Here is a 23,846-nt window from a genome sequence, read left to right on the forward strand (position 1 = left end):
GAACCTGGGTCTCCTGCATTGTAGGAGCATTCTTTATCACTGAGCCACCAGGGAAGCTCTCATGAAATATATATAGCTCTCATAAATACATATATATATTTATATATAGTATATATATATATACTATATATATATATATATAGTGGAACAAATACTTCCATAGAAACCAAAAGGGAAAGGAAGATACATTGTTTCCTTCTTTGAAAGCTAGACTGTTTACAACTTCAAAGTAGCTTTTAGAAGGACCACAGCTACAGGTGTTCTTTACAAGTCACTAGATGCCTTAGCAACTTCCTATATCTTCCTTTTCCTGAAAGAATGTAACCAGAAAGCAAGTTCCGGTGCATTGTGAGGCCAAAAAATATCACAGCATCAGAGTTTGGAACAAAGAGAGTTTACTGCAGGGCCATGCGAGGAGGTGGGTGGCTCATGTGTTTAAAACTCCTAATGTTTGTGGATGAAGATTTAGGAACCTCTCCAATGCCTTTGATCTGAGACAGGGTGTGTCCTCTGGATTGGGTTGTCCCCTGATTGGATTGTCCAATCTCTTCGCCTATAAAAGGAGAATCAGAGGCAGAAGTCAGTAGACTTCAGCAAGTCTGCATCTCAGGAGTGGTTCAAGGACAGCTCTTGGAACTGGGGGAACCTGCACAGACCAGATTTCCAAGCCAGCCTCTTCTGGTGAGTGTAGAAACCACAAAAGAGTGTTCGTGTATATGCTTTTTACTTTTGTGCAATCTCTTTAATTTGGCAGGTAGTGGCCCTTAAAATAAGAAATTACCTTATTAAAAGTTATTTCTTTGATGTTAGTATTAAGAAATATTCCACATTTTGTACAGTTTTGTGTATGATCCTTTCTTGGGATAATAAGCCAGATTTTTTTTTAAATAAAATCACTCTGAAGTAGAAGCAGTATTTGCTCAGGCTGTTTGCATAGTTCTCTCTGGAAAATGTTTTATCCACAAAGTGCTTGGTTGGTTTGTTTGCTTTTCTTTCTTTTTAAAATTTCAGTTCTCTGCTCCATATGTCATCAGTTTGGCCTTCCCCAATCTCTTCACCAGTTGTTATTAATGTTTTTCTTTCCCCTTACTTCTCTTCCTTCATATCTCCCTCTTTCTCTCTTCTGTCTCTGTGATGGCCTTATTGATTACTATAGTGCTTTATTGTACCAAACACTAATGAGCATTTTTTACTCAGTCGGCCGTTTCTCTCCAGATACTGAGGAGCACGACAGAGAGAAGATGGCACCTTCTCCTACCAGATGCAAAGAGAACTCTGATGAGCAGTCCAGGGATCCCTCTACAGATAAAGCCCGCCCCAAGGAGTCACGCGAGAAGTACCGTGGCAGGGCTAGAACTCGAAAGTGGAGCAGCGCTTCCAGTGGTAGCAGCAGCTCCAGGTCTCCGTCCAGCTGTAGCACCAGCTCGGGATCCAGCAGCGGCTCCAGCTCACCTTCAGCATCCAGCCGCTCAGGACGTTCCAGCACGTCCTGCAGCTCCAGCTCCAGCTCCAGCAGCTCCCCTGGCTCTTTGAAGCCTTCTTGGCATAGAAGAGGCAAGAGACAGCGGTCTCGCTCCAAACAACCCGAAAGGGATGAAAAGGAAGGGAGAAGGCACAGCCCTTCCCCTAAACCCACCAAGCTGCACATCGCGAGACTCACCAGGAACGTGACCAAGGACCACATCCGGGAGATATTCTCCACCTTCGGGAAAGTTAGAGTGATTGACATGCCTGTAGAGAGGATGCACCCTGGTCTGTCTGATGCTTATGTGGAGTTCGAGACTCCAGACGGGGCTGAGAAGGCGGTGAAGTACATGGATGGAGGACAAATTGACGGCCAGGAGATCAGGGCCACCGCTGTGCCACCCCTCAGGCGACTCAGCCCTCGCAGGAGAATGCGTTCACCGCCCCCCAGGTGGCGCAGGTCACCCTCACAGAGAAGGAGAAGGTCGCCTTCCCCTTGGCTCAGGTCCCAGAAGCGCTGGCGACACCGCTTCCCTCGTCGCCCCCTCCACCGGAGCCGCTCCAGCTCCAGCTCCTCGTGAGGGCAGCAACTGCGGCTTGTCCCAGGGCAGCAGAGTTCCCGCTGCAGTGGTGTGGGGTCGTGCTTGTAAAGATGCCCTCCGCAGTTCTGGCTAGAAAACTCTGGTTGTAGTTCCTGAGAATCTGTTTAATGACAAAGCCAGCAGGGAGGAGCAGAGCGGGCCAGCTGGTGCAACAGCCGCAGCCTGGGAACGCGCTTTTCCCAGATGACCTGAGGCCCGTTCTGGTGGCCTGGCGCTGCCCTAACCTGTCTGCCTGCAGAGTCCAGCAGTGATGCCATTCCTGTCAGCCTGGCCCTACTCTCCTGCTAGGGTCCTTTTCTGACCTCTAGAGTCAAATACCTCCTGTGATCTGCCCAAAATGGTTCTTTTCACATGTGTACACACACACACACAGCTCCCTTCTCTGAAACTGGTAAGTTGAGAGCCAGCTTTACAGGGTCCCCATAGAACCACCCCGGTGGTCCTGCAGGTTACCTTGGCAACATGTCCTTGCTTTTTCGGCTTTTATTGTATAGTCAGTACTATAAATTTTCTGTTTTGTAGCTTTGTAGTATTTTAGATAATGTTGTGTCTATACTTTGTTGTGTACAGTAAAAATAATTGTGTTGAATAAATCTAGGATTAAAGTGGAAAAAAAAACACCTTTTCTCTCATCAACATTCAAATAAACTGGGGCAATGACTTTGTTCAATGAACTTCTGAATCATAGATTTTAGTCCACCCCTTGGCATGTAATAAGTGCACTGTAAATGGGAGGATCAATTGATTTTCCTTCAAAACCAGGAAATAATGAGTGTTGAAAGGGGTACTGTTAATAACTATGGCAGAACAACAGGAATAAAATGATATTTTTAGTTTTTCACTCAAAACATCTCTGAAGACAGCAATGATTGATTTAAAAGAAAGAGTGTACTGATTAGGTTAACATTTGAAGCAGATTATTGTGATTAGAGTGTTAAATGAATTAAGAGAGAAAGGATGTGAAATCATAGTGACAATTGATTGCAGTCTACCGCCAAAGAGGCAGTATCATTGTGTAACTGAAGTTGAGTGACTTTCTGAGAAAACTTTAGAAACTATTTTTGGAGTTTGAATGTTTTTTTTCAACAAAATATCTGAGCTCTTTAGAAGGGCAAAGTGAATAAGTGAGTCTGTCAATGTAAATCATTAAAACTCACATTACCCTTCTCCTCATAGGGTATCCAACTTAGTGAGAAAATCAACATAAAATGAAGAGACGATAATACACATACAATTCAAAATTAGAAAACTAGTGGAGAAAATGCAATATTAACTTTGATGACTGGGTCTGGAATGGTCACTCTGTTCAAACGATGTTTTGCAGGAAGACAGAAAGGTGCCCAGGATTGATTCAAGGGTGGCTGGAGCTCAGAGGCCACAGCAGCAATGCCGGGTCGCCCTGGAGGTGCTCCTAGAGGTGTTTTCTGGAGCAGCACAGGCTCTCACCACAGAGCCAGGACAGGTCCAGTCTGCATCGATCCCTGAAATCTCTCTTATCTCCCTCAGCTATGGGGAATTGGGCTGAAGTAACCAAGGCCATGAGGGAGAAAACTTGAGAACCCAAACAAATTTATAAACTCTTTATTGTGCCTTGAACTTTGAAATCACAGAAGAAAATCTTAGTAAGTACTACCAGCAGTGGGGAGAACTTATCAGACTTATCAGAGTTAAATCCAGAGCCTGTTGACAGAAGGCATAGCTACCCACCTCTACTCACTCTTTGTCCTTCTATTTATCAGTCGCTCTTTGGCCCTCTGGAATCAGCCTTCTCTCTCCACTACTGATAAAACAACTTTATCAAAACTGCACAAAGAGTTCCAGAAAATGTCATTCTTTTCCTTCCTGATATTGTCCCCCTGGGACTTCTGTAGCATGACACCTTTATTCCATGTTCTGTGTGTTCAGTGAAAATAATTATGTTTACTAAAGGGAGTGTTTATAAGTAAAATGAATTGTTTATTTAATAAGGTCAGTTTTCATTCCAATCCCAAAGAAAGGCAATGCCAAAGAATGCTCAAACTATCACACAATTGCACTCATCTCACACGCTAGTAAAGTAATGCTCAAAATTCTCCAAGCCAGGCTTCAGCAATATGTGAACCATGAACTTCCTGATGTTCAAGCTGGTTTTAGAAAAGGCAGAGGAACCAGAGATCAAATTGCCAACATCCGCTGGGTCATCAAAAAAGCAAGAGAGTTCCAGAAATACATCTATTTCTGCTTTATTGACTATGCCAAAGCCTTTGACTGTGTGGATCACAATAAACTGTGGGAAATTCTGAAAGAGATGGGAATACCAGACCACCTGATCTGCCTCTTGAGAAATTTGTATGCAGGTCAGGAAGCAACAGTTAGAACTGGACATGGAACAACAGACTGGTTCCAAATAGGAAACAGAATACGTCAAGGCTGTATATTGTCATCCTGTTTATTTAACTTCTATGCAAAGTACATCATGAGAAATGCTGGACTGGAAGAAGCACAAGCTGGAATCAAGATTGCCGGGAGAAATATGAATAACCTCAGATATGCAGATGACACCATCCTTATGGCAGAAAGTGAAGAGGAACTAAAAAGCCTCTTGCTGAAAGTGAAAGTGGAGAGTGAAAAAGTTGGCTTAAAGCTCAACATTCACAAAACGAAGATCATGGCATCTGGTCCCACCACTTCATGGGAAATAGATGGGGAAACAGTGGAAACAGTGTCAGACTTTATTTTTCTGGGCTCCAAAATCACTGCAGATGGTGACTGCAGCCATGAAATTAAAAGACGCTTACTCCTTGGAAGGAAAGTTATGACCAACCTAGATAGCATATTCAAAAGCAGAGACATTACTTTGCCAACAAAGGTATGTCTAGTCAAGGCTATGGTTTTTCCAGTGGTCATGTATGGATGTGAGAGTTGGACTGTGAAGAAGGCTGAGCGCCGAAGAATTGATGCTTTTGAACTGTGGTGTTGGAGAAAACTCTTGAGAGTCCCTTGGACTGCAAGGAGATCCAACCAGTCCATTCTGAAGGAGATCAGGCCTGGGATTTCTTTGGAAGGAATGATGCTAAAGCGGAAACTCCAGTACTTTGGCCACCTGATTCGAACAGTTGACTCATTTGAAAAGACTCTGATTGGGGGAGGGATTGGGGGCAAGAGGAGAAGGGACGACAGAGGATGAGATGGCTGGATGGCATCACTGACTCGATGGACGTGAGTCTCAGTGAACTCCGGGAGTTGGTGATGGACAGGGAGGCCTGGTGTGCTGCGATTCATGGGGTCGCAAAGAGTCAGACACGACTAGCGACTGATCTGATCTGATCTAATGTGTTTCTTGAATAATGACCAATTATGATGGGCCCAACACTGTGAAGAAGACAAGTTTCAGTGACTCAGACCTATTTTTGACCAGAGCAACAAGATTGCTGGCAAGTCATTTTCAGCATAAATTGTTTCCAAAAAACCTGTTCCTTCTTAAGAATCAAAATTCAAATCTAATTTTTAAGGATACCCACGCAGAACTTCCCTGGTGATCCAGTGGTTAAAAATCTGCCTGCCAATGCAGGGCACCAGGGTTTGATCCCTGATTCCACATGCCCTGGAGCAACGAAGTCCATATGCTAGAAACAGTGAAACCGAGCACCTAGAGCCTGTGCTCTGCCCAAGAGGAGGCACCACAGTGAGACACCTGGGCACGACTAGAGACTAGCCCGGCTCTCCACAGCTAGAGAAAGCCGATGGGCAGCAACGGAAGACTGGGCAGTCAAAAGCAAAATAAACAAATAAATAACATTTTACAAAATGACATTCTTCAAAAACAATACCCACTTAATTTTTAGGTAACAGATAAAGAGGTAACACGTAGCATAAGAAGACATTTACAGTAAAATGTCTTCTGTCTGATTTAGAGTTTGGCACAAGAATGATAAAAAAAAAAAAAAGGAGGCAACTCATGTTAAAAATGCAAGCTTAACAAAAATAAGCTTAAAAGCAAGCTTAACAAAATAAGATTTTATAACATTAACTAAATATTAAAATAATCTCTGTAGAATAGATTGTTTCATAAGTGTAAGTAATGTAAGAAAATACTATAACTAAAAATACTAAATAATTCCCCAGGCTAGATTACTTTGTAGAATTCAATAAAGAAATTCTGGCAAGCAGAAACTGAGGTGTACAAAGATATACAAAACTCTTTACTCTTGTCACATGAAACCCCGTCTCTTATCCACAAAAACATTTATGCCTTTTGTTTTTGTCTACTAAGCATTTAATAGAGTACAAAGTTAATATAATAAAGCATCTTAGTTCAGAAACCGGGTTGACAGTGAAAGTGGCAAGTGGAGCAGAGGACTGTCCCCACCCCCACTCCCTATGAACCACTTCCCAGGGACCATTCGGTTTCTACAAGACAGTCTTCTATTTTTCTCTAGTTCTCAAGAACATTCTTTCTGGCTCCTGGCTCTCTCTGCATCCCTGGCAAGCCTGTCTGCCCTCAAGGTCATAGCCAATCCCTCCCTTGCTGTCTTCCCTATCTGAGACTGTCAGCGAATATCTGCATCTGTTTCTGGCCATCTGCAGATGACCTGTGGGAGATAAAGCTCCAATCCTGGGTCCATCTCTGCCTTATCTGAAGACTAAAAGTGATGAGCTCAGGCCTGGTGTGCAGAGATCTGGAACCAACATGACCCAGGAACTCGCCTGCAATACCAGGGCAATAACCCCAGAAACATTTGTGCTGTCCAAGGTTCTGAAAGGTTCTCCTTCAGAGTTGTAGGCCTGGAGCTCCTGCAGCCTCCTGAATGCACAGACTTGCTGCAGCTTCTCCTAGGGTCCTCTCACATCAATGGCACCTGACCACATCGCCAGGATGGAAGGTTATCTTTGCGACTGGCTTCTGGAAAGTGCATCCGGTCAGCCTCAGAGGAAGTACAGATCTGTCATGACATCTCTGCTTGGCCTTGGTGAAAAGCTCTTGTCTTTTCTTCTCCAGTTTTTTGAGCATTATATTTCTTTTGAGCCTCCCCTTTGAAAACAAAATGAAATGTAAAATGTGAACAAAACTGCCAGTCATGGAGAATGTTCTCAGCACATTTGGATAACCACACTGCACTCTCCCCAGTGAAATGAATCTCAAATTGCTCTGTGCATCACATTTATTCAAAGGATTGACAGAACTCAGACTTCTGGCTCTCAGTGCCAGTAGTCTGGGGTGGAGACAAGAAACTGCATTTCCAAGCATTCCCATTGGATGGGGACACTGCTAATACAGGCACCACTCATTGAGGACTGAGTCCTGGGGCATCAAGCAGATATTAGTCAAGAACGAAAGCTCCAGGTCATTGCCCAGAACCAATTCCAGACTTTCCCCTACATCATCCTCCTTTGAGGATATCTTCCCATCCTTGTCACTGTCAACAATACACATGCTGGGCCCCTGCATCCAACATCACCTGGACAAAGAGATCACATGGTTCTTTGAATACCAAGACATTAATATCTTTCTGATATCTCCTTTTTCACTTTCCTTTAAAACACACAGTTACCTAGTTTTCACCATCCTTTAGTACCGCATCTCCAGTGTGATCATGTACCTCTCAACCCTCAGATACTTTGCTTTCAAACCCAAGTCCCATCTTCCCTCAAATATTCTCCTGCTTATGCCATAACTTGGAAAAGCCATATTCCCTTCCTAAAGTTTCTTTCTTCCACTGTAAACAGCTGTTTTTCTCCCTTCTTCCCCTCCTCCTAGCCCTCTCTCTCCTATCTCACTTAACAATTGATGCTTCTTACGTCAGTCATGCTTTCACATTTATTCAACACATTCTTCCAGGCAATGCCATCTGTGTCCCTGGCTTCAAATATTCTTAATGAGTGGACATGGAACAACAAACTGGTTCCACATTGGGAAAGGAATACATCAAGGTTGTATACTTTCAACTTGTTTATTTAACTTATATGAAGAGTACATCATGCGAAATTCTGGGCTGGATGAAGCACAAGCTGGAATCAAGATTGCTGGGAGAAATATCAATAACCTCAGATACACAGATGACACCACCCTTATGCAGAAGTGAAGAAGAACTAAAGAGCCTCTTGATGAAAGTGAAAGAGGAGAGAGAAAAAGTTGGCTTAAACCTAAGCATTCAAAAAACTAAGATCATGGCATCCAGTCCCATCACTTCATGGCAAATAGATGGAAACACTGAAAATAATGGAAACAGTGACAGACACTATTTTCTTGGGCTCCAAAATCACTGTGGATGGTGACTGCAGCCATGAAATTAAAAGACGCTTACTCCTTGGAAGGAAAGTTATGACCAACCTAGATAGCATATTCAAAAGCAGAGACATTACTTTGCCAACAAAGGTATGTCTAGTCAAGGCTATGGTTTTTCCAGTGGTCATGTATGGATGTGAGAGTTGGACTGTGAAGAAGGCTGAGTGCCAAAAAATTGATGCTTTTGAACTGTGGTGTTGGAGAAGACTCTTGAGAGTCCCTTGGACTGCAAGGAGATCCAACCAGTCCATTCTAAAGGAGATCAGCTCTGGGTGTTCTTTGGAAGGAATGATGCTAAAGCTGAAACTCCAGTACTTTGGCCACCTCATGCGAAGAGTTGACTCATTGGAAAAGACTCTGATACTGGGATTGGGGGCAGGAGGAGAAGAGGACGACTGAGGATGAGATGGCTGGATGGCATCACCAACTCGATGGTCATGAGTTTGAGTGAACTCCGGGAGTTGGTGATGGACAGGGAGGCCTGGTGTGCTGCAATTCATGGGGTCTCAAAGAGTCGGACACGACTGAGCAACTGAACTGAACTGAACAGAAATGTATTTTTTAAATGGAAGCAAAGTGTATAAAACAACAAGAGAAACAACGTTATTCACTGGTAAAGCAGAGCTCCCTAGGTTGAGTTGTCAGTCATCAGCCATGTCCCTGGGTCTTCAAGCTCTCCTGCTTGCTCCCAGACCTGCTGGAACCATCTGGACTCCGTTTCTCTTCAGTCCTCAGCACCCACCCTGTGACTGCATCCACAACCATCTGGGGTGGGGGCTGTCGACTGTCTCTCACTACTTCACAAGTTAAGTCCTCCAGCTGGAGAAGCTTTCTCCTGGCTCCTCTTGTTCATTTCCAGATCAGTTTCCTCCTCCCTAAAGTGATGTCCTGAGTCCATTTCAGATCTTCATGCTTTCCTGTGATGCTTTAAAAGAAAGACCCCTCACGGTTATGAAATTGACATAAATGCTTTATTATTATTTTCTACAGCTGCAAAAAATAATAATTCTGATGTGGTGTGATTACTGATTTACTACATGAAATATTTTCATGCTTTCATAATTCAACCTCATAGAGTATGAAGTTAGTATTTTACATCATTTCTTACACATGTTGAACATATACTTCAATTCTATATCTCCAATCACAGGTTGTCCTGATGTGATATATTTTATACTGGAAAGTCACTGCTAATCACTCTGTTTTGCTAGAGATAAATAGATGATATATAGATAGATAAGGCAAAATAGAATGTATGTGTGTGTGTTTGTGTAATTTTTATTTGATTATAACAGAACTCAGCTGTTTCTTCTGAAATGACTCTTAACATTGTTTGTGGCACACACCTGAGAAATACCCTAAATTTATACAAACTTGTATAATTAAGAATCATACAAATATAGAAATGCATGTGTAAGAAAAGCAGCAGTTTACTTTTTAAAATTAATTTATGAATCTGAATTTGAGAATACTATATTTAATTTAAAAAATAAGGAGACTATATGGTGAACTTAGGAAAGAGCTGAAATTTGTACAGCAAATTTCCTTGATTTTTAAATATATACACAATGGAGTATTACTTCGCCATTAAAAAGAATACATTTGAATCAGTTCTAATGAGGTGGATGAAACTGGAGCCTATTACACAGAGTGAAGTAAGCCAGAAAGAAAAACACCAATACCGTATACTAACGCATATATATGGAATTTAGAAAGATGGTAACAATAACCCTGTATACGAGACAGCAAAAGAGACACTGATGTATAAAACAGTCTTTTGGACCCTGTGGGAGAGAAAGAGGGTGGGATGATTTGGGAGAATGGCATTGAAACATGTATAATATCATATATGAAATGAGTCGCCAGTCCAGATTCGATGCACAATACAGGATGCTTGGGGCTGGTGCACTGGGACGACCCAGAGGGATGGTACGGGGAGGGAGGAGGGAGGAGGGTTCAGGATGGGGAACATGTGTATACCTCTGGCGGATTCATGTTGATATATGGCAAAACCAATACAATATTGTAAAGTTTAAAAATAAAATAAAATTTTTAAAAATAAATAAATAATTTCCAAACTATGTATCACACGATATTTTTCCATAGAGTTGTTTTTAACAGTTTGGTAATTTCACCTTATAAAAATAGGTTTGGAAGAATTGTACATAAAAAGAAATACACACAGGAAAGAATCAGAATGAAAATAAAATTGCTAAATTTTGAATTTCAAAAAATCAGACCATATATAAGAGTAAACAACACATATGAGTGACATGAAAAGATGTTTAGTAATATGAGAAAGGTCATTAAAGAGGAATAAAGAAACATAGAAAACTATGTTGAAGAATGCAAAAGCATAATAGAAAGAAAAATATATATATACAATTAAGAAAACAAAATGAAGGCATAGAAGACAGAGAGGGAATATTATAACTGGCAGAGAAGAGGAAAAGCAGGAAGGAATCCAAGAGGAATTTAAGGTCACAGAGGAATAAATAAATTAACAGCAGAAATGAGAATTCACATTCAAAGAAGGTGGAAGATTAGAAAGGATATAAACACTTATTAAAAAGTTGATAAATTACAAGTAGCTCATACAGTTCAATACCAGAAAAACAAACAACCCAATCAAAAAGTGGACAGAAAAAAAAAAAGTTGGCAGAAGACCTAAACATACATATCTCCAAAGAAGACATATAGATGGCTAATAAATACATGAAAAATGCTCAACATCACTCATTATTAGAGAAATGCAATGAGGTATCATCTCACATCAGTCAAAATGGCCATTACCAAAAAGTCTACAAGCAATAAACACTGGAGAAGGTGTGGAGAAATGAGAACCCTCTTACAGTGTTGGTGGGAATGCAAACTGATCCAGCCACTATGGAGAACAGGATGGAGGTTCCTTAAAAAACTAGGAATAAAACCACCACGCAACCCAGCAATCCCACTACTGGGCATATACCCTGAGGAAACCAGAATTGAAAAGAGACACATGCACCCCAATGCTCATCGCAGCACTATTTACAATTCCTAGGACATGAAGCAACCTAGATGTCCAGTGACAGATAAATGGATAAAGAAGCCGTGGTACATATATACAATAGACTATTACTCAGCTATAAAAAGAAATGCATTTGAGTCAGTTCTATTGAGGTGAACGAACCTAGAGCCTATCATATAGAGGGAAGTGAGAGAAAGACAAATATCAAATATTAACACATATATATAAATATAGAAAGATAGTACTAATGATCCTACATGCAGGGCAACAAAGGAGACACAGACATGAAGAACAGACTTTTGGACACAGTAGGGGAAGAAGAGGGTAGGATGATTTGAGAGAATAGCATTGAAACATATAGATTACCATATGTAAAACATATAGATTACCATATGTAAAACAGATAGTCAGTGGGAGTTCAGTGTGTGATGCGGGGAAGCCAGTGCTCTATGACAACGTGAAGGGGTGGGCAGGGGAGGGAGGTGGGGAGGGGTTTCAAGACGGAGGAGATATATGTATACCTAATGTCAATTCATGTTGTTGTATGGCAAAAACAATCACAATATTGTAAAGTAATTATTCTCTATTTTTTTAATTTAAGATTGATAAATTAAAACTAAATATCAATATAATAAGTGAGTTTGAAGACTATAAAGTGGAAAAAATATATATTAATCAGAGCAATGAGAACTACAGACGAAGAGAAATGAAAGGGAGAAAACAGCAGAATAAAAGGAATAGCAGAAAACAGAGATGAGAGAAATGGAATACAAAACAAATGACAAGGAAAAAAAGCATAAGAAAAATTTCAATTGGCAGGTGGATGGATAAGAGAGTCGTAGTACATATACACAATGGAATATTAGTCAACTATAAAAAAGAACGCATTTGAGTCAGTTCTAATGAGGTGGATAAAACTGGAGCCTATTATACAGAGTGAAGTAAGCCAGAAAGAAAAACACCAATACAGTATATTAACACATATATATGGAATTTAGAAAGATGGTAACAATGACCCTGTATGCAAGATAGCAAAAGAGACACAGATGTAAAGAACAGACTTTTGGGCTCTGTGGGAGAAGGCGAGGGTGGGATGATTTGAGAGAACAGCATTGAAACATGTATACTACCATATGTGAAACAGATGGCCAGTCCAAGTTCGACGCGTGAAGCAGGGCACTCAAAGCCGGTGCACTGGGACAACCCAGAGGGATGGGATGGGGAGGGAGGTGGGAGGGGGGTTCAGGATGGGGACTCGTGTACGCTGTTGGCTGATTCATGTCAATGCATGGCAAAAACAGCCACAATATTGTTAATTAGCCTCCAATGTAAAATAAATAACGTTTTAAATAGTTTTTAAAAAATAAAAAGAAAGAAAATTTTCAAAGCCAGAAGGATCGAGGAAAGTCAGTTCTTACTAAGAATGGCCAGTTCTCTCCCTTCATGCAAGAGCTGCAGACTGGGAGGGGACTTATTGAGTCTGAGCTTTCAGTGTTCAAAGGATTCCTCTGATAAACTGCGATGCAGGTGTGTGCCTGGGTCTAGGATTCCAGTAGGCAAGGCGTACTTTATCCCCATGGACTATAAAACTTATTGTGCACAGTGAACTTTCTGATTTGTCCAGAGGAATGGCAAATTACTCTCTGAGTTGCAGGGGGTTCTCTTGATAAATGTGGAGGTGTTTTTATTTAGTCACCACCCGAGGTCACAAATATCTCTTCCTAACTTTCATAAGTGTTTATACAAAGCTCAACAGTACTAGAGGAGAAAGGAAATTCAGTGTTATTTTCAGTTGCTAGAAAAGAGAAATTTTTATTTCACTAGTCAAAGTATAGCAACACAGAGAGCAATTTCTTTCTTCTGAGGCATCTTTTGATCTATAATTTATGTTGGAGCTTCCAAGTCTCCATTGAATTAAGTAAAAAGAAATATAAATGCTAGGACCTGAGGTAATAAACCAAAACTGAACTGTAATTGATTACCACGCAATAAGTGTGATATTCTGCAGAATGCACACAACTTGATAATATAACCAAATTTATTTATGATTTTAAATTCTTTTTGTAATTTGGTAGACCTATCCAAATATTACATCCTGAAATAAACCAATCAGCCTGAAAAACAAAATGAAGCTAAAATTCATGTAGTGCCCCGGCCAATGAGATAAGCACTGACTTCAGATTTCTTTGCACAAAAATAATCAACAGAACCATTGAGTTCCTACTCATCACAACACTGATTTCTTAAGTATAACACCAAAAGCACAGGCATGATGAAATAAAAAAATAGATAAATTAGACATCGTGAAAATTAAAATCTTTTATGCATCAAAGGACACTGTCAAGAGAGTGAGAAGGCAACACACAGAAAGGCAAATGATTTTTTCTTTGGGGAGATTAAATACTTCAATAAATAAACTATGTGCCTACTTTGAAATTAGATATTTTTGTCTTCTTGTTGTTGAGTTATGAGTCTTGGTATACGTTAGATATTAATCCCTTTTAAATGACATTGAAGTGAAGTGAATTGAAGTGAAGTTGCTCAGTTGTGTCCGACTCTTTGCGACCCCAAGGACTGTAGCCTACCAGGCTCCTCTCTCCATGGGATTCTCCAGGCAAGAGTACTGGAGTGGGGTGCCATTTCCTTCTCCAGGGGATCTTCCCGACCCAGGGATCAAACCCGGGTCTCCTGCATTCCAGGCAGACGCTTTAATCTCTGAGCCACCAGGGAAGCCTGGTGGCTTAAATGACATTAGGGATGCATAAAAGTTTTTAATTTTCCTGATGTCTAATTTATCATTGTCAAATACAAGATCATGAAGATTTTCCCTCTATGTTTTTTTCCCAAGATTTTTGTAGTGTTAGCTCTTACATTTAAGTCTTGATCTTTTATGAGTTAATTGTTGTGTATATGTGAGGTAAGAGCCCAACCACGTTTTTTTCACGTGGATGTCATTTGCCCACCATAATCTGTGGACAAGAATGAATAGTCTCACTGGATAATCTTGATATCCATGTTGAAAATTAAATGATTTTATACCTGAGGTTTTATTTCTGGTCCCCCTATTCTGTCCACTTGTCTGTGTGTCTATCTTTATGTCAGTAGCACACTGATCTGATTACTGTAGCCTAGAAGTTAAGTTTTTAAATCTGTCTTTTGGACAGTCTTTTTAAGAACAAACAGTCTTTTGGACTCTGTGGGAGAAGGCGAGGGTGGGATGATTCGAGAGAATAGCACTGAAACATGTATATTATCATATGTGAAACAGATCGCCAGTCCAGGTTCAATGCATGAGACAGGGTGCTCAGGGCTGGTGCACTGGGAAGACCCAGAGGGATGGGATGGGAGGGAGGTGGGAAGGGGGTTCAGGATGGGGAACACATGTACACCTGTGGCGGATTCATGTCAATGTATGGCAAAACCACTACAATACTGTAAAGTAATTAGCCTGCAATTAAAATAAATAAATTTATATTAGAAAAATTAAAAAATAAGATAAAATCTGGAAATGTGAGTCCTCTAATTATGCTTCTTGTTCCAGGCTGTTTTGGTTCTTTGGGCTCCCTTCAAACTCTATATTTTATGTTGGGTATTTTCTAACAACAACAAATAAAAAACCACTGCGATTTTGATAGGAATGGCATTGAATATGTATATTACTTTACTGTCCTCTTAGCAATATTATGTGTTTCAAAGCGTGAACTCAGGATATCTTTTCATTTGCTTAAGTCTTTTAAAATTCATTCAGGGCTTCCTGGGTGGCTCAGTGGTCAAGGTCTGGGATGTTCATAACCTGCACACTCCAAAATAGGTTAAGAGTCCACCTACCAATGCAGGAGACACAGATTTGATCCCTGATACACGAAGATCCCACACGCTGTAGAGCGACTGAGCTTGTGTGCCAAAACTATTGGGCAAGACAAGGAGCCACAGTTACTAAAGCTCACATGCCCTAGAGCCTGCGTTCTGCAACAAGAGAAGCCACCACAAAAAGAAGCCCACGCACTGCAGTTAGAGAGTGACCCCCACTCTCCACAACCAGAGAAAAGCCCAAGCAGCAACGAAGACCTAACACAGCCAAAAATAAACAAATTTAAAATATGTTGTTGTTCAGTCGTGTCCTACTCTTTGCGACTCCATGGACTACAGCACACCAGGCTTCCCTGTCCTTCACTATTTTGTGGAGTTTGCTCAGACTCATCAATAGTCGATGATGCCACCCAACCATCTCATCTTCTGCCTTCCCCTTCTCCTCCTGCCCTCAATCTTTCCAGCATCAGGGTCTTTTCCAATGAGTCAGCTCTTCGCATCAGGTGGCCAAAGTATTGGAGTTTCAGCTTCAGCATCAGTCCTTCCAATGAATATTCAGGACTGATTTCCTTTAGGATGGACTGGTTTGATCTCCTTGCAGTCCAAGGGACTCTCAAGAGTCTTCTCCAACACCACAGTTTGAAAGCATCAATTCTTTGGCACTCAGACTTTTTTATGCTCCAACTCTCACATCTGTACATGACTACTGGAAAAACCATAGCTTTGACTACATGGACCTTTGTCAGCAAAGCGATGTCTCTGCTTTTTAAAACACTGTTTAGGTTTGTCATAGCTTTTCTTCTAAGAAGCAAACGTCTTTTAATTTCATGACTGCAACCACAATCTGCAGTGATACTGGAGCCCGAGAAAACAAAGTCTGTCGCTGTTTCCACTGTTTCCCCATCTATTTACCATGAAGTGATGGGACTGGATGTGATGATCTTCATTTTTTGAATGTTGAGTTTTAAGCCAGCATTTTCACTCTCCTCTTTCACCCTCATCAAGAGGCTCTTTAGCTCCTCTTTGCTTTCTGCCATAAGAGTGGTGTCATCTGCATATCTGAAGTTATTGATATTTCTGGCAACCTTGAGTCCAGCACAGAACCTGCACACTCCAAGACAGGTCTGGCCTCATTTGGCTCCTGGGAGGGAATCTCTAAGTCCTTGGAATGTCCTGTCTGATAAGAGTATCTTTGCTTAACTGGGGTCTTGGGTTGTTGTTCAGTCCCTCAGTCTTTGGGTTACTTTTTTGCACAAATCATACAATTTTGAGTGACTCAGTAAATGGCCCTTCGTAGGTGGTTGTTGTTGAGTTGCTCAGTCATGTCCAACTCTGCAACCCCATGCAGAGGCCTGCATACATGACCGCAGCACGCCAGGCTTCCCTGTCCTTCAGCATCCCCCGGAGCTTGCTCAAACTCATGTCCATTGAGTCTGTGATGCCATCCTACCATCTCATCCTCTATTGTCTGCTTCTCCTCCTGCCTTCAATCTTTCCCAGCGTTGGGTCTTTTCTAGGACCCATTGTATATTTCTGAATCCATTGTAAGGTAGCATCTCTCCTGTAATGGGTACTATTATGAATGTGCTGGAGCACAGTGTTCAGGAGGCCTCAAGAATCAAAGCACTTCCTTGTGCATTACATTTCCAACAAGGTGGCGTGTGTTCAAGAGTGAATCCCCACTCCTTGGCTCTCTCTTTGCCCTTTTCTGAATATACTGGCTGGTAGCTTGACAAGCTAATCTACGGGAGTAGTGACCCTATCATGGCTTAATAATTCCCTTTGCTGCGTTGTTTGCAGATTGGTCAGCTAGCTGGTTGCCTTTTATTATATATTAAGTGTTAGTCACTCAGTCCTGTCCGACTGCAACCCCATGGACTGTAGCCCACAGGCTCCGCTGTCCATAGGATTTTCCAGGCAAGAATACTGGAGTGGGGTGCCATTCCCTTCTCCAGGGGATCTTCCTGACCAAAGGATCAAATCCAGGCCTCCTGCATTGCAGGCAGATTCTTTTTTTTTTTTTTTTAAACTTTACAATGTTGTATTGGTTTTGCAAAATATCCAAATGAATCCGCCCCAGGTATACATGTGTTCCCCATCCTGAACCCTCCTCCCTCCTCCCTCCCCATACCATCCCTCTGGGTCATCCCAGTGCACCAGTCCCAAGCATCCAGTATCGTGCATCGAACCTGGACTGGCAACTCGTTTCATATATGATATTATATGTATTTCAATCTGCAGGCAGATTCTTTACCTCTGAGTCACCAGGTCAGTGGCCTGGGAAGTGCATTACAGCCACTTGCGAGGGCTTATAGACTGCTTCTAACAGCAACAGGATCTTGGGAGCATGGTTGCTGTTTTTATTGTTTGAAGTGAGGAGTCCCCTTTCTCTCCATATTGCCCCTTAAGTGTGCGCTACGCATAGGGAGAGTCTATGTATATACTCACCCGCTTGCCCTCACTGAGTAGGAGGGCTCTTGTCAGAGCAGTAGTCTCTGCCTTCTGAGCTGGGCTCCTGGGGACAGGGCTTTGCTTCCACGATGTCTGTAAGGGTTATCACCACGCACCCAGCACATTGCCTACCTCAGCCCACAAAGCTGCTTCCATTGGTCAACACGTCCTCATCTGGCTTAGCCAAAGGTTGACGCATTAAGTCCAGTCTGCTAGAGCACACCAGCTCCATGACGTGTGGGCAGGCATGCACTGGGGATCATGCACCATCAATCGGCAGCAATGTGGCTGGATTTAGGGCTGAGGAGCATTGAAGTCTCACCCTCAGATGGTCCAGGAGAATGGCTTGGTATTTTCCCATTCTCCCAGAAGTCAGCTAATAGCCACCTATTTGTTCCAGCAAATAAGGATGCGGGGAGGGACACACACAGTGGTGGGCTGCCTTGGGGGAAACGCCTCAGCTTCCAGAAGCATGTCACAAGTAGCCGCTACAACTAGAAGCCAAAGGGGCCATCCCTTAATGGTCTGCTCTCGTTGTTTTCAGGAGGAGGCAACATGTCAGGGGGTGTTTCCCAAAGTTCGCATTAACACTCCTAGGAACATACGGTCTGAAAGGCTTCTTTAAGTCTGGCAGCACTAAAGCAGGAGCTGAGACTAACTCTGTCTTTATGGTTTCAAAGGCTGCTTGCCATCTGCTAGTCCAAGTAAGGGGCTCAAAATCATAGCCCTTTAAAGCCTCATAGAGGGGCTTTACTATGAGCACATAGTTTGAGATCCAGATCCAACAGAACCCTGCCATTCCCAGAGACCCTCTCAGTTATCTACAAGTCTTGGGTATTCTCAAGCCTCCAACTGCCCATTTTCTGTCAGGTAAAAGACCCCACTGTCCTTTGGAAATGGAAAAACCTAGATATTTGACATGTTGCTTACATACTTGAGCCTTTTTCTGGGAAAACTTATATCCACAACTGGCCAAATAGTTCACAGTTCTGATGGTATTTAGTAGACACTTATCACGGAGAAGGCAATGGCAACCCACTTCAGTGGGTTTTCTGGCCTGGAAAATCCCATGGACAGAGGAGCCTGGTAGGCTGCAGTCCATGGGGTTGCTAAGAGTTGGACACAACTGAGCGACTTCACTTTCACTTTTCCCTTTCATGCATTGGAGAAGGAAATGGCAACCCACTCCAGTATTCTTGCCTGAAGAATCCCAGGGACAAGGGAGCCTGGTGGGCTGCCGTCTATGGGGTCAAACAGAGTTGGACACGACTGAAGAGACTTAGCAGCAGCAGCAGACACTTATCATAAATAGGGCTTACTATGAGCAAGTTATCCCCATATTGGAATATGAGTCCTTTAGCCTATATTAAGTTTCTAAGGTCCATTGCCAGCATTTCCCCAAACAAGGTAGGAGAATTCTTAAATCCTTGAGGCAGGATGGTCCAACAATACTGTTAGATTACATGTGTTTCTGGATCCTGCCATTCAAAAGCAAAAAGCTGCTGTGATTCTTCTGCAATAGGAATGCAGAAAAAAGCATTTTGCAAGTCCAAAACAGAACCAGCTATATTCTCCCAAAATAGCTTAAGCAGAGTATATGAATTAGGTACCACTGGGTGCAAATCTTGGACTATTTCATTAATAGTTCTCAACTCTTAGACAAAGTGTTACTCTGTTGAGTTCAGCTTTTTGACCAGGATGATAGGGGGTTATATGGGGACCTGCAAGGTTTAATCAGTCCTATTTTCAAAAACTCCTTGAGAATTGTCTGTATTCCCTTTCGGCCCTCTTGTCTCAAAAGGTATTGCTTTAAAGTAGGTGTCCCAGCATTTTTTTTCTAATGGAATTTGTATTGGCCATGCATTCTTGGCCTTCCCAGGGGTGCCATTAACCCACACTTCTGGCCTTACCTTTTCATAGATCTCAGTGAGAAAAGGCTGTCTCCTCTTCAGGAGCATCCATGAGTGCCATCTATAGGCTTACAGCATAGTCTGGAGGGATTCTGATGTCAAACTGCCCTAGAGAAAAAGTTACTTGAGAATTTAATTTACAAAGAAGATCTCTACCCAAAAGAGGGACTGGACATTCCCGGATAGGTAAAAAACGAAAAACACTGTGTTTCAGGGTATAGTCCCCTAATTGGCATTCTAGAGGTTATAAGAAGGAACTACTTTGTACTTCCCCAGAGGTTGCAAGAAGGACCAATTTTGCACACACTGGAATATATATATATATATATAAAAAAAAAACAAACCTGTGTTTCAGGGTGAAGTCCCCTAATTGGCACTCTAGAGGTTGTAAGAAGGACTGATTTTGTCCTTCGCCAGACACTCCCATGCCTGGGATGGATGGAGATGGTTTCTGTGCCACCTTGGTTCACCACGGAGTGTGCTACACCTGTATCTATTAGAAAGTCAGTTAACTCGTTCCCAACCGTCACAGTTACCCAGGGCTCCTGTGGGGAAATTTGAATCAAATATCTCAAGTCTAAGGGAACTCCCAGGTCCCTCCATTCATCATCAGAGTGCCTTCCTCTTTCTACCATGTGAGAAGCTCCCACCTTTCTCTTATTGTTATCTTTTTTTATTCTTTAACTGAGGGCCGTTTCTCTCCCAATGGCCTTCCTCCTTACAGGAGGGGATCGTTCCTTCCCCAGCGGTGGCTCACTTCTCTTCCGGTTACTTGCCGGAATCCACTGCTACTGCCGATAACGTAGTGCTCCACCTTGCATCCTCTTGGCTTCTGTAGTTGCTCCCTGTTATGGAACACCTTAAAAGCAACATCTACCAACTGAGAAGGTTTCATTCCCAATGCACCATCTAACTTTTGTCATTTTCTTCTTTTATCTGGGGTGCTTTGCCCAGTGAAACTCATATTCACCATTCTTATATTTTCAGGGGCCTTAGGGTCAGCATCAGAGTACCACCTATAAGCTTGATAAATTCTTCCTAGAAATTTTTATGGGTCTTCACTAGGTTTTTGGTGTAGCCCCTGAATTTTGTTTAAGCTCTGTTGCCTAGCTACTGCCTTTCGAAGGCCTGCTAAGATACACTTCCTGTAATGCTTTAGGAGTGGCATACTTCCGTTGTTGGGATCCCAGGCAGGTTCAGCAATAGGAACTGCCAGGTTTGCTTCTGGAGTTCATCTGGATCGACTAGATAAGGCTGGCGTGCTTCCTCTCTAGCCTTGTCAATGACTGTCTTTCTTTCATCCCCTGTGAGCACCAAATTCATAAGAGTATGAATGTCTATCCAAGAGGGATGGTGAAGGGCAAAGGTGGAAGTGAAAAGTTCCGTTGTGCGGAGGGGGTCCTCTTGATAAAGTAGGGTCATTGTTTTCCCAATTAAACAAATCTGAAGTTGAAACTGGCTTGTGTATTCATAGACACCCCACTGGTGACCATCTGCATTAAGGCCTCCTAAGTGATATCATAGCACAAGCTGGAATCAAGATTGCCAGGAGAAATATGAATAACCTCAGATATGCAGATGACACCACCCTTATGGCAGAAAGTGAAGAGGAACTAAAAAGCCTCTTGATGAAAGTAAAAGGAGAGTGAAAAAGTTGTCTTAAAGCTCAACATTCAGAAAACGAAGATCATGGCATCTGGTCCCATCACTTCATGGGAAATAGATGGGGAAACAGTGGAAACAGTGTCAGACTTTATTTTTGGGGGCTCCCAAATCACTGCAGATGGTGACTGCAGACATGAAATTAAAAGATGCTTGCTCCTTGGAAGCAAAGTTATGACCAACCTAGATAGCATATTCAAAAGCAGAGACATTACTTTGCCAACAAAGGTCCGTCTAGTCAAGGCTATGGTTTTTCCAGTGATCATGTATGGATGTGAGAGTTGGACTGTGAAGAAAGCTGAGTGCAGAAGAATTGATGCTTTTGAACTGTGGTGTTGGAGAAGACTCTTGAGAGTCCTGTGGACTGCAAGGAGATCCAACCAGTCCATTCTGAAGGAGATCAGCCCTGGGATTTCTTTAGAAGGAATGATGCTAAAGCTGAAACTCCAGTACTTTGGCCACCTCATGTGAAGAGTTGACTCATTGGAAAAGACTCTGATGCTGGGAGGGATTGGGGGCAGGAGGAAAAGGGGACGACAGAGGATGAGATGGCTGGATGGCATCACCGACTCTATTGACGTGAGTTTGAGTGAACTCCGGGAGTTGGTGATGGACAGGGAGGCCTGGCATGCTGCGATTCATGGGGTCACAGAGTCGGACACAACTGAGCGACTGAACTGACTGACTGAAGTGATATCATAAAATAATTGATGCTTTTGAACTGCAGTGTTGGAAAAGACTCTTGAGAGTCCCTTGGACAGCAAGGAGATCAAACCAGTCAATCCTCAAGGAAATCAGTCCTGAATATTCATTGGAAGGACTGATGCTGAAGCTGAAACTCCAATACTTTGGCCAGCGGATGTGAAGAACTGACTCCTTGGAAAAGACCCTGATGCTGGGAAAGGTTGAAAGCAGGAGGAGAAGGGGATGACACAGGATGAGATGGTTGGATGGCATCACTAACTCAGTGGACATGAGTTTGAGCAAGCTCTGAGAGTTCATGATGGACAGGGAGGCCTGGCGTGCTGCAGTCCATGGGGTTGCAAAGAGTTGGACATGACTGAGCAACTAAACTGAACTGAAGTGATATCAGCACAAAGGAGGTTGCCCTGCTCCAGAAGTGGTTCCCAGTCCAAATTGGGTTCCCTATCACATCTAGGATGGTGATACCAAACCAGGCTCCTGTGACCTGAGTGTTAACATAGAAACCTCTAATTCATCTCCAAAAGGAGGGGAAACAGGAGGCGATGGATATACCCATGGCATGGGGGCAGCTAGAACAACTGCCCGTGCAGTGTGCTTGGCCAGTGGAGGAGCTGGGTTGGTCGGAGGGGTGGTTAAATTCTGAAACAGCAAATCCTCACTCTGATGTTCTCCCTCTCCCTCTTATAGAATAGGTTTCTCCTTGACTTCCCTTTAAGACCGCTGCCCCATAAGATGGCAGCCATCAGACTTCTTTTCTTCCTGATGTAACAGCCTCTACATACGGAATCTCATCACTTTTACCTGCCCTTTCACACAAAAAAAAATTGTGAGATTGTATCATAATTAAGTGAGCCATTTAAGGGCCATTGCTCCCCTGATTCTAGTGTATATGGGGACCACACACCACTACAATCGAATATCATCTCTTTCTTAGTCATAGGCCCACAACTGTATCTTGCCATTTAGGATATGACCCAAAAGGCTGTCCTTAGGGACAGATGGAGTGTTTCCTCTCTTGATAAGTTCAAGAATCACAAAACAAAGACACGAACAGATTTCAATACCAACGGAACAAACAGATTCCATTGTGAATGAACACAAAAACAAAAGCAAACGAATCAGTTCACAAATCAGGTAAAATCCAATGACAATTCTGCCCTCCAGAAGGGTACCCTGAAGCAACAAACAAACGAATTGAGAGGGGAATATGTTCCCAGCTGTACACACGGGAGCGACTTTCCCTAGTATGCGGAGTCCGACAGCTCCTAAATGTCAACTCGCTCCAACTGCCAAGCGCTGGGGCAGCCAGTGCCGCTACAGGAATTGTGAAGGGAAGATCCTCAGGAGAAATGGTCCTGGAAGCTGCAGGCCTTACCTGAAAATTCCTCAACTTGGGCCGGCTCACTACGAGCAGCAAGGCTCCTGGCTGGCTTTGCCAAAATTTGCTACTGAGCCCAAGCTCATTCTGCTCACTCCATGGCAGGCCAATAAATTGCAAGACGAGTTGTTGGAGCAAGGAATGATAACTTTAATCGGAAGGCCAGCAGACAGCGGAGATGGCAGACTAGCCTAGGAACCATCTCATCTCCCTCGGCAATCAGGGTGCTCTTATACACAAGACAGAGAGTGGGAAGGCGCTTTCTGAGGCCGGGCCCAATGGCAGAGCAGGGCTGTTAACTGGTTGGGGCTGACAGTTGCTGACTTGGGAGGAGGGGCCCACAGGGGGCTGACAAATGGCTGGGTAGGACTGTGCTGCAGAGCCGGTGTCTGTCTCAGTGGAGCCTGCAGGCCGGTGCCAGGGAAGGAAAGGCCCTTATGCCTTGTGTCCTATCGCTGACCACTGCTACAGTTGGACTTTCCTTGTGGAATAGACAGACTTTGTTTAAACTTTGTGTGATCAAGTTTACCAGTCATTTCCTTTATGGCTTCTGGGTCTCGTTTTATGCTTTAGGAAAAACTTCCTCTCCGAC

The 23,846-nt window shown here is 42.8% G+C and overlaps 1 protein-coding gene and 1 long non-coding RNA gene across 3 annotated transcripts in view; one reads left to right on the forward strand and one right to left on the reverse strand.

Moving 5' to 3' along the window:
• The first annotated feature begins 572 nt into the window (after nucleotides 1–572).
• Nucleotides 573–2,738, forward strand: LOC129641900 (RNA-binding protein with serine-rich domain 1-like). 2 transcript variants are annotated; one of them, XM_055566471.1, is made up of 2 exons: nucleotides 573–681; nucleotides 1,216–2,738. In XM_055566471.1, exon 2 carries the CDS (start codon nucleotides 1,242–1,244, stop codon nucleotides 2,043–2,045), a length of 804 nt encoding a protein of 267 aa, XP_055422446.1. In that variant the 5' UTR covers nucleotides 573–681; nucleotides 1,216–1,241; the 3' UTR covers nucleotides 2,046–2,738. The 2 variants fall into 2 exon arrangements, with proteins under 2 accessions (XP_055422446.1, XP_055422447.1); XM_055566472.1 differs by having other exon boundaries at nucleotides 592–681; nucleotides 1,198–2,738.
• A 2,329-nt stretch (nucleotides 2,739–5,067) lies between these two features.
• The window catches only part of LOC129623080 (uncharacterized), a 42,420-nt gene continuing 23,641 nt past the window's right edge, over nucleotides 5,068–23,846 (reverse strand). Inside the window, exons 3-4 of the long non-coding RNA XR_008700336.1 lie at nucleotides 19,510–19,617; nucleotides 5,068–7,077 (exon numbers count right to left, since the gene is read on the reverse strand). This is a non-coding gene — a long non-coding RNA (uncharacterized LOC129623080). The remainder of the gene's footprint in view (nucleotides 7,078–19,509; nucleotides 19,618–23,846) is intronic.

This window comes from Bubalus kerabau, chromosome 1, assembly GCF_029407905.1.
Source record: "Bubalus kerabau isolate K-KA32 ecotype Philippines breed swamp buffalo chromosome 1, PCC_UOA_SB_1v2, whole genome shotgun sequence".
In the NCBI taxonomy this organism is placed as follows: domain Eukaryota; kingdom Metazoa; phylum Chordata; class Mammalia; order Artiodactyla; family Bovidae; genus Bubalus; species Bubalus kerabau.

Excerpts from the sequence above, each read along its gene's own strand:
- LOC129641900 (XM_055566471.1), top strand. The coding sequence starts at position 1,242 with ATGGCACCTTCTCCTACCAGATGCAAAGAGAACTCTGATGAGCAGTCC.